Here is an 11,995-nt window from a genome sequence, read left to right on the forward strand (position 1 = left end):
GCAAAGTGTTACAGAGAGTGAAGTGTCAGAAATGAAATAAAATCAAATCATAATCCAATAAGCATACAAATACCTTCAAATTTACATTTCCCTAACTAAAGCATTGGCAGTGCTTTAAGAAAAGAAAAGTTTTCTCACGTTATCTCCCATTTTCACATGGCATAAATGGCCAAATAGAAATATCTTTAACCAGAATTAAGTGTATCAGTTCCTTGATTATACTAGCCTATTCTTACAGTATTCGTAATTTGACATTACCTTGGGGTGGATAATAAAAATGTCATCAGCTTATACAAAGGGAAAATATCCTTTTATTTTCTTTTATTTTTCTTGTGTAGATTTCCCTTGTTTGTAGATGAACAAAGCAGAAATGAGAAAAAAGGGAACATCTTAAACTTACGAATTGAAAATAAATTTGAATTGCAAAATTAGATTTGATTTCTCTTAAGACTTCTCTATAAATATATAAAGATCAGAGGAAAGGTCATCTTAACTACATGTAGTTACAGTAAAACCACAGAGTTAACCTTAGACCATGGAAGAACGCATTTCTAATACTGTAGGTTAGATGAGAGAAGCATGGTTCACTTTCCCATAAGGTTATACCAAGAAAGACTTTCCATTGTTTAGAAAGGTGGATGTACAGTTCACTTTCCGATATGGTTAAGTGTTAAGAGTGGAGAAGTATGGTTAACTCTCCATCATTAAGGATTTGCAAGATAGGCAATACAGGTTACAGATCAAATTATGGTGGTACATTTTTACACCAGGGCTGATCTGATCTCTACTCTGGCATTCATGATTCAAGTTAATATTTAAGCTTATTACCAGGTAATACCAAATATGGTGCAAGGAGTTTAATCTTGGTAGATTCCACAATTACAATCACAATTTAAAATTACAATTAATTGAATTGTAATATGGTTTTGTCAACCAAAATTATAGGCTTTTGTTCTATTATTCGCATTTGACCTTAGATGTAGATTATCTGCTTCCTAAGGTGAACTGTATTTGGAAAAAAGGGGGAGCTGTAAAGCAAACAGACTCTGCCAGATGGCTTAGCCACAGGAGCTGAAAGTTCAATAAAACACTTTTCTATGTATAGAATGAATAATACAAACTCCACTGTTTATCAGGAACACCATAAAAATGGCTTTTTTCAATAATTAATTTTTTTTTCTGTTCAATAGTGGTGGAGGGACTTTGATGATCAACAGACTTTACACTATTTCTCAATTATTTCACCTTTCTATTATTTCACAGTTTTCTAACCGAAATGGCCAGATAATGTATTAATAGTTTGGTTGAAAACTGTCAGTACTTAGATATTTACAGTATGTGTTACTATTTTACCTTTTCTTTTCAGAATTTGTGAGGATTTGGTTCCAAAATTCATTGAAACAAGCTCTACAGATACGAGTAATGTTTGTCTGGTTCCCAAATCTTTCACTGGATGTTTTGCCCTATTTCATAATTCCTGAATGGCTCTGTATTTAGTAAATGCACAAGAAATTGATAGTTACCTGAAAAATGATGTGTGGTGGTTGACTAATCATACAAGATTATTTTAATGAATGTAGTGTTGATGTATCTGATAATATTTTAGAACATCTGAGGTAACCTTAGGTTATAAAGCTGTGGAACTTCACAAAAATCAGTGACTAGTCAACTGCCTTCATCATCATTTTTGTGACTATTAAGTTTAATGGAATTAGTTGTTTATTTCTTATACAGTACCTTGCTTGTATTTTTTTTTTGCAATTGTGAAAGGATGCAACTAATCATACCTTTTAAAACAGATTCTTATGGGTAATGTTTATTTTTTACCTTTTACCTTTGATGTTCATGGATTGCATGGAATTTTACATTTTTAATGTTATGTTTAACCTCAATAAAGTTAAACAATGGATGTTGTGTCTTAAAACAGGCAATTGCTTGGCTAGGTATCTGCATGTTACATTGCTATAAATGCATGGCCTTGATTTTGATGGCCAGAATATTGCTTTCAAAATCCAGGGAATGTTAATTGCGTGAATATTTACTTTATCTCCAGTTCTTCTAGTATACTGTACTAAATGTTTGGTAATACTGAGTCAAGAGGGTCAAGGGGTATAGAGATGCTAGTGGTCATGTTGTTTGATTTTTTAGAATAGATATGTACTGTATACTGTAGTTCTTAACTTTTTATATACAGCACATACAGTTCTCATACTGGAGCTAATTAGTGCAGTTAGAACAATTTAGTGGTAAAAGGTTAAAAGTAAATTTAAGGCTCCAGGAATAATGTAAAATAAGAAAATCATGTATCGTGCTGTCCATAAATAACACCATGTACTATACTAACATCCAAAGTACTGTACATTAAATACAGAAAATGTGTGAATTTGAAGGCTTTGTAATCTGCCTGTAAATTGTGAACATGCAACATAAAATTGACGCCCATAATATTTTGCTCTTTACCAACAGTTCTATAGTTGGTTGCTTTGAATGTGAACAGAGTGAGAGAGTAATTGCACATGATGCGAGCATAACATTTTTACCCCATTTAATGTAATTATAGCTGCCAAGTATTGAACTGTATACCTGTCAGGAATTGCAGCACATGAGAAAATGGCACTGATGAGGCCATTTCAAAAATACCCTCTTCAGAGTCTGTGAGCAGAGTTGGGCATGTTACCCATTTTTATGTTTATTCAGAAACAATATAGTTGTAATTCCTGGCATTTAAACGAGACCTCCATTAAGTAATTCAATCAAGGCTGCTATTTCTAGTCCAAACTATTTTTTATTTACAGTGGATATAAAAAGTCTACACACCCTTATTGAAATTGCAGGTTTTTGTGACGTAAAGACAGAAATCAAGATAAATCATGTCAGACATTTTTCCATCTTTAATGTGATCTTGCAACCAACAAAATTCAAGAGAAAAACAAATAGATAATTATTAGGAAAAATAATTGAAATTAAAAAACATTCAACACACACCCTGGTTGCATAAGTGTGCACCCCCCACCCCCCCAACTAATACTTTGTTAAAGCACCAAGGCTTTAACACCCTTGATGGGACGCCAGTCCATTGCAAACACAGACATGTATGCATTCGCACTATGGCCAGTTTCCCAGAAATTAAAATCGAGAATTATGTTTTTGGATTATAGGAGCAAAATGGAGCATCTAGAGGAAACCCACACAAAAAATGGGAGAACATATACCTCTAAACCATATGCATATGCAGTTAGCCTCCCTAGTCTGCAATGGAGCACAGGGCTCTGTTATCAGTGTTTACAACCATTATTTGTTTTGCTGTCATTGTGTATTATCAGGTGTCTTGTTCAAAGCAGCTTTGAGCAAGGATTGCTGTACTAGGGTAAATCATCTGGCTACCCATTTGCATTGCAATGCATATGGTATTAAAAAAAATTGTAGGCATGGAAATGAGATGTATGAAATGAAATGAGACAGTATGTGTTGCAAGTAAAAGTTCTGGAAGTGTTCTTTCAGTTCACCGTACAGTATTGTGTGGTTTGCTTTGCAAGGAAGCATAGCATGTTTTACTAATTATATAGGCTCTGTATTAATCCCTAGAAGATGCATCTTTTCACAAAATCATGAAAAGGTCTGTTTAAATACATATGCGTGGGTAGCACAGTGACAAACATAGTCTCAGATTAAAAGGCAATAAAATGAACTGCAGTTTTATGTTTAATTCATGTAGAGTCCTGTGGATCTCCTATATGCCTATCTCTGTGAAAACATACAGAGCAAGGGGAAAACACAGACTAAGACATCTGAAAGGAAGGTTTTTATCACACAGAGAAATTGATTAGCTTTTGAATGTCAATCCTCTAACCCAGTCTTGCAGCTGTGTTTGAGTGGCTTTGGGGGGGTGATGGCGTTTTAACATGCTTACAGATTGCTGTAACTTAAATGTATCTGTATGTGTGAAACAATCCTTCCTGTTGTGTACTTGATATTTTTACCATCTTATCCTTCTTTGTGTTTGCTGATTTGGTTTTGCTCCTTTTTTTGTGCCCAGGATCGGCGATGACCAGCTCGAACAGCCGAATATCTTCAAAGTAGAGGAGCAGGTGTCTCTAAAGGAGGTGATCCCAGAAGAGACATTGAAAAGCTGTGCCTGTTCCACATACAGTATTCCCTGTTCGTCTGTGCTCTGCCCTGGAACAGGTGAAGCTGGCAGCACTGAGTCAGATTCCGGTCTCAGCTCTTCTTAAAATGTCACTCCGCTCAATTCCAGTCAGCTTCTTCCCTTTTTGCTCCTGAATGATGTACTGTAAAAGTGTAGTGTTTGACATTTTCATTAGCCAGCGAGAAATAAATATGTTTGCCAAAATCAAGTTAATAATAAACCCATTGTTTCTGGCTGCTGTTTGTTAGGAAATAGGACATATATCAGAAGATGTAAGTATTTGCTGGAATGTACAAAACTTGTAATAACTTAGAATTTAAGATCCAGTTTACTACATTTTGCTGCTTTCTAATACTAACACAGTTGTAAATAATCCAATAAAGGCAATTTGCATCTTAAACAGTACTACTCATAAGCTTTAGTGTGTATATATAGTTCAATACATGTTTTTTAAGTATTCTTTTTACCAAGACTTTAAGGGAAAGTTCAGGTGAATATATATAGTTTCCCTAAACACAGCAACATAAAGGCAACACAATTTGAAAACTGAAATTCTAGTCTTTCATTTCATTTTTATGTTTCAGATTAAGCATAGATTGATTTGAAAATGCCAATTCATTTAATAAGTATTTATTCTGTGGAAAATATTTAATATAATATTGTACAATTTTAGTCCTTTCTTTTCAGTATTGCTTTCAGTTACAGACTACTTTTTTCTTAACAGGATACATTAAAATTTGGATTAACATCACAATGCCAACAGACATTTTTGGCACTATATGTAGTCAACAGGAGAATCACTTTGGAGAAATGGTTAGCTTGATACTGTATATCTGTTCATGTCTTTCAGTATATTAAATCGCTTAAATTTCTGACCAGCGCTTGATCCTCAACATCAGGAAAAATAAGCAATTTCTCAAAACTGTTTTTTTAACAAATATTATGGAGAAGAGTACAAAACTATACTGTATATTATTTATCCAGATTATCTTGTTTTAACTTTTTAAAAAACCTTAGAACCAGTGTGTTTGCATTTACTGTTTACAGTATAACCACAATTAATCATATGATCTTAGATTGTCTTGCTCAGGTTAATATTATACATTCTATTGCAGTTACAAATGATCTTGTATTTCTGTGCTGTTTTTTCTGGGTGTCTATACTTTAAATTGTATGTATCTAGTATGTATGTATCTTTGTATGTTTTTGTTGTATCTACTTTTTTTCATGTAGGTTATCTCCTACTGTACATAGCTGATATTTCTAACTAGTACCATCTTCACGCAGTGGACTCTTTTATGCCTCAAAAGCTATTTCCTAGTCAAATGTTTTTCAAGCATGTAACAAATCCGTAGCCAAGAGCCATTTGAAAAATGTACATACACATCAGCTATGCATTAAGATGCGTGTGATCTTTTTTGTAGAAGGTGTTTGTCATTTCCTAAGCAAGAGAGTCTGGATGTTTATACAAAAAGGAAGACGCTGTCATAGGCCACGTTTTGCCTTGTTTTGCTTTTGTAGTTTCATAACTTTGTCCTTGCATTCTGTTTTTGAAGTAACTGTTGCTTTTTCTTTTATTCACAAATTAATTTGAAATGACTTCAATAAGTAGAATTTGGTAATTGACATTGTATGGCCCAAAAGCTCACACAAAATCCTACTTCCTAGTGTGAAAACGGTATTAGTGTCATTATGTAAATTTAGTTTTTTTCATGTATCATAGAAAACATAAAATTAGAAACTTTTGTTGAATTTGTTTATAAATTATATGTTTCTATACTTTTAGGAGAACCCACTGTTAACAGCATTGTTTTCTCTTTGACTAGCTGTACATGAAAAACACAATGATGTGACTTGTTCAAAAACTGCCTGAAGGTTTTTGGGTTTACCTCTGTATTCAGGATGCCATGACTGACTTACACCTCACAAAAAAAATGAATTTCAAAAAATAAATCTGTAAAAAAAAAAGTTGGTCTGTCTTATATTTTTCAGAAAATGTTCAGATGAGAGAGTAAGTCATATTAACATTTAAAAGCAGTTTCTAGGCCTGGTACAAGAAAACATTTCTCAGTGTCTTTTCTAAATCCTAGAATTATTTCAAAGAAAGCAGTTATCAAACTTTGAAAACCAATTCGCTGTAGGGGCGGGAGAAGATGTAGGTCAAAGTTGTAACCTTATTTCTTAGAATGAAGAAATGAAACTACAGAAAACATCATTGGCTCAGTGCCATGGAAAAATGCTCCTAATCTTCAAAAATACGCACAATTTCTCTATGAACTAGATATATGTGCTATGATTTTTCTTTACATTTTCTTCAATTGGATAAACTGGACAGAATCAAAGACACTTGGTAATGTTGCTTTACACAGTTCTCTGTACTGCCTTGGGTTCAGTTCTTGTGTCCAGTCTTTGTATCTTCTTGTCAATAAGCACTTAAGTAAAATAATTTATATTAAGTACGGTCAGAAAAAAATGGATGAAAAGGAAAAAAACATGTATAGAAAAGCCAATGTTATAATAACCCTAAATCAAAGGTGCCCATGCTTTTCTGTTGTAAGCAATCAGTAATCAGCATTTTTTTTCCATTTACAATACCTCGTGTTCCAATGAGCAAGTTGAGTCTGCAGTTTGCACGTGCAATTCTATGAATTTGTAAAATGCCCTTTGTCACCACTTTTAGTTCAATGATTGCAGTACATGCTCGAAACACAAAAATTAACTAGATAATGGGCATAAATGCATCACATTGTCATGAACAGTTTCTGTGTAGGTAATACTGTAAATAATACAGGCCACACAAATCTTCTAACACAATCAGGCCACAATCTGTTAAATTCCATAGAAAAAAAAGTTATTTTTAAGACACTGAAGAACATTTTAATTGAAGACTGTGCTAGGTGTACAGTATGTCTTCTTCCAGTAAGATGTCTTTAAACATTATTCCCCGATAGGGATTGGTAGATGGGGAAAGACATTTACCAAAAGTGAGAGAAAGAACATAAATGTACAGGGATTGCATTACAAGCACCATACCAAAACTCTAGACCTGACAGATATGTTCTGTGCCAAAACTATTTGCATAAAAGGTGTGTTAAGTATGATGACTTCATATTAACAGTCATATTGCATGGTGGGCTCAGCTTACTCCAGCACTTGGCAATTTTCATGATATGCCATAGTTCACAATATTACTGGATATTTTTGCACACATGCAATAACAAGACTGAGATGTCTGGAATCCTCAACTCCTGGCAGACCTATTTTGCAATTGTGCTAAGCAGGACAAATTACCAGTTTCAATCAGAATTAACCTTGCCCTGCCTTTGGAAAGCATTCAGTATTCTTTATTGTGAAGTATTGGTATTTAATATACTAGGCCAATTTTGTGTATCTCCACAATGTTTTCCAAAAATATGATATGTGCATTGGGTTCTACAAAAAAATACTGAAGATTTGCAAACATCAGGACGCACATAGGGAAATACTTCTATGCATCATTGCACAGAAACAATGAGACTTGGAGGATATTTGCAAGTACAGTATATGGAATGATTTGTGGTCTGTGTAATGACTTCTGACTGCTCTCTACCTGATTTAGGAAAATCGCTACATACTGTATAACTGTGGGCGGCACACGGCGGTACAGTGGTTAATATTGCTACGTCTGGAACCGGGTTCATTTCCCGGGGTGCTATTTGTGCGAACTTTGTATGTTCCCCTCGTGTTTGTGTAAATTTTCGCCAGGCGCTCCGGTTTCCTCCAGGTGTCTAAAGACAAACTTAGGTTAATTGAATTCATCCAAGGTGTATTCCCAACATCGGATTCGTCCCTGTATAAAGGTAAAGCAGATAGAAAATGGTTGGATGGATGTTACACATAACCATACCTCTAAATTAAAGGCATATGCAATAATCCATGCACCCGCATTTAATATTTCACAGACCTACTGTATCATGCGTGTTGTCACTGTTGGCGCATACTAACAATCTTTAATAGTTTAATAGAAAAATATACTTAAATGTTTCCTCCAAAATTTGCCTAACGATCTGGCACATTTATGCCTAGTGTCATTTTTAAAATAAAATTATTAGTACATTGAAAGTTGGAAATGTTTTAACCTTTATTATTTTTTATATCGTGTTTTGTTTTACTTTTAACCGTGTACAAGGTTTTAAAGAAATGCTATCGTCGAAGGACAAGTCAGAAGGTAGCTTGCTGTCGCCACCTGGTGGAAAATATCACTTACACAAAAGGCTTTTTCCACTTTACCAATCACAAACAAAAAATACTTAAAAATAGGGGTGTTATTATAATTTAAAATTAAATATCACTTAATTTGTTTCGGACATTTGTTTACTATGCAAGAAAATTCTATCAATATTGATTACACCCCTATAGTCAGGGAATACTTTGTATATTCTTTGTATATTACTGTGTTACTACAGTATGTTTCCCTAGAGAACACACACACAATGTTCCACAGATAGAGACAGATATTTACAGGTCTAGCCTTCATCAGACACTGAAAACACAGAGCTTTCTCTGAAACAGAGAGGCAAACAACTTAAAAAGGCAAAAGGGGAACCTTCATCCTTTGAAATAAAAGGATCCCATTCAGGACTAATTATCGCTCTAGAACAGATACTGTAAAAAAGGGAACTTTTCATATTCAAAATCTTGCATAACTCAATAATGAGAAATGTCTCTTAGCCTGTGAATTCTACAAAAAGCAAATAACTATTTCCACAAAAAAATAATAAAACAAGTAACTTTTTAAGGTAGAACTGGATACGTTCTGGTCTCTTGGTCTGTAGAAGGTTGTTTCTCTCTCATGTCCCACTTGCAGATCTCTCCAGTGTTCATATCTCCAGTCTTCCTATTCTTTTCTGCCTCTTCCCTGTTTACAGTGTTCTACTTATCGTGGTTTAAGGCCTAATCTGACTATTCTTAAAGCCTAATCTGACTACTGTCCCTCAGGACAATTCTGGATCACCCAGATGGCTTCTTGTACCTCCAGCAACCTTATTTACAGTATCTCTTGCAGTAAATGCCCACCCATCTACATTGGAGAAACAAGAAGGAGACTCGGAGACTGCTTCAGAGAACATTTTAGGGCTGTGAAGATTAAAGATCCCTCCAAGCCCATTGTTTCTCATTTCACCTCTGACAGCCATGACCACTCTAATCTCTCCGTCTGTGTTCTCAAAGATAGTTTTCCGAACTCATACATCAGAAAGACTACAGAAACCAAAATTATCCTGCAGCTAGGATCACACCTTCCCCCTTCTCTTAACGACAGACTACTTTTCTTCTAAATTTTCTCCATTCATTGGAGGTTTCATTTCACACCTCTCTACACCTATTCTGACTTCACACCTCTTGACTGGCCTCTCTTTCTGTCCCCTGCTCCTGCCTCTCGCTCCTCCTCTCTCCCAGCTTTTGTTCTCCCGCTACATTACCTTTGCTTACTGCCCTGTCTTTCTCACACCTGAAGAAGGCTCCACGGCTGAAAACGTTGTGTTTTCTTTCTTCTTTTTTTTCAGCATGGAATAAACCTTACTTGTTCCTTTGCAGCCTACGCATGCTGACGCAGCTACCCATCCAGGTGGATGCTGCACATTGGTGGTGGCAGAGAGAGTCCCCATTACCTGTAAAGTGCTTTGAGTGGAGTGTCCAGAAAAGCGCTATATAAGTGTAAGCAATTATTATTATTCCCACCTGAACTACTAATCTGACTATGTCCCATCCCCACAAAAGCTAGCTCAATGTGTTCACAATAAAGATAATGTTTGACAGCAGGATCTTTGGACAATATGGCTGCCTTAAGTGAGATAATCACTCAAAGGCCTCCTTTGTGGTATAGTGTTAGATAGTGTTACTTCACTGTTATCACTATAAGAAACATATGTGTCTCATACATAGTATGTGTCTCATCTGCAAGTTTCATGTACTTAGCTTCCACACAGACCCTGGTAAGAAACAATAATTTTAACAAGATAAAAGACTGTCTAGATTAAAATCAAACCTGCGTGATAACCACCTAAATATAAAGCACTGAATGGTGAAGATCATTAAGTTGTATCACACTGTGGTCTTGTGGCTTACTGCATAAAATATAAAACACCTTAAGTTTTCCAGTAGTTTTTACTGTAAGTATCCATTGATTTTAAGGGTGTAGAACAAATAATTTAAACATTCAATATTAGGCTAATAGAGAATCCATTTCTAATATTTAATTAGTGATTAGCATTCAAGGTATTTTGCACAAATACCTTCAGGTTCTTTACACTACTGGCTATTCCAATGTGCATAGTCTCTTACCTAAATCTTTCCATTAATGAAATTGGTGAAGCAATTTCTCAGCTTTCTGGGTTATAGCTGTATTGAGGGACTGTTGGTGTCATAATGGGTTATGTGTGACCACCCAATTTGGTTATGCATTAATGGTGAATGAAGCAAGTCCCCATCTGCATGTAAAACACTTTGGAACATCCTTTTGGATGAAAAAGCACTATATTCATGCAATTAATTAAGTATGCCTTCTTCCCTGAAAGAAATAGAGTGAGATTTTGCTCCATTCCTCCCTATAAAAATACTGTATATCAGATCTTGTAATAAATAAATTAATGGGAAACCCTAAAGTAAAAAAAAAAGCTTTTCCTGCTCTATTAAATCCTACTACATTATTAAATAGAAAAAGCCATAAGAACCCAGATAAATTTTCAGCACCAACAGAATCTGAATCAGAATAACTTTTATTCGCCAGTACGTGTCAGGTACAGGAATTTGCCTTGGCACATTTGGAACCTGCTCCACACAAAACCCACACAGGTGCAAAAGGAGCATTAATATTACGAACATAATTACATTAGACTATATACAAAAGATGGGGAGACAAAAATACAGTCACAATATGTGCTCACAGTACAGTACAGATGTGTGAAACAAGTAGACATTACAGTATATATAAGACACAAGTACATTCACAGTTTACAGTACAGTGCAAATTTACAAACAATAGAATACAAAGGAACAAGTAAAGGCTTATTCCATGCTGAAAGAGAAGAGAGAAGAGAGAAAAGAGAAGAGAGAAAACACAACGTTTCAGCTGTGGAGCCTTCTTCAAAAGGCTCCATGGCTGAAACGTTGTTTTCTCTCTTCTCTTTTCAGCATGGAATAAACCTATTACTTTTTCCTTTGCAGACTACACATGTTTACGCAGCTACGCACCTGAACCAAACAATAGAATATGTTTGTTCCATAAAATATCACATTATTCTAGAACATATATATGCCTATAGAGAATTAATTGTATCTGTTACCTAATACGACCAGTAAACGTACAAGTATGTGGATTTTTAATTAAGCAAAATGTGTAGGCCAATAAAATATAACATATTCTGTAAACATAAAGCAAAAAGGTTCTTACCTACGGAAGTAATATTTTACTGGTAAGAAAGATGTTTAAGTTACGCAAATATAGTAGCACTAAAGCCTATTTTTTTTAAATCGTGAACAGTTAAACAGTTTACTTTGAACAAGAAAGAAAAAAAATAGTACTATTAATTTAAAAGGCATAGAAATCTATCATATTTTCGAAGAACGTTCTTAAAATAATGCAATACTATTTATATAAAATACTGTGAAATTAAAGTGTTTCAAAATAGATGTGTAAGAAATTTGTGAGCGACTGTCATTGTATGCATTATTATTTATTATGTATTAACGAACAAAGTTCTGAAAATACAATATATAAAACCCACGCGTTCGTTTTTATTTTCAGAATAAGGTCACTGCATCTGACTTGGTTTAATGAAAAGAGATGCTCAGTTACACTCTCCAAAACCA

General features: G+C 34.6%; 1 protein-coding gene across 1 annotated transcript in view; it reads left to right on the forward strand.

Moving 5' to 3' along the window:
• The window catches only part of gpcpd1 (glycerophosphocholine phosphodiesterase 1), a 40,975-nt gene extending 34,859 nt beyond the window's left edge, over nt 1-6,116 (forward strand). The window contains exon 20 of the mRNA XM_088907336.1: nt 4,037-6,116. Within this exon, the coding sequence (XP_088763462.1) occupies nt 4,037-4,232 (196 nt within the window). The 3' untranslated portion in view covers nt 4,233-6,116. The remainder of the gene's footprint in view (nt 1-4,036) is intronic.
• Nucleotides 6,117-11,995: the final 5,879 nt, after the last annotated feature.

Source organism: Atractosteus spatula, chromosome 2 (assembly GCF_055471065.1).
Source record: "Atractosteus spatula isolate fAtrSpa1 chromosome 2, fAtrSpa1.hap1, whole genome shotgun sequence".
Classification (NCBI taxonomy): Eukaryota; Metazoa; Chordata; class Actinopteri; order Semionotiformes; family Lepisosteidae; genus Atractosteus; species Atractosteus spatula.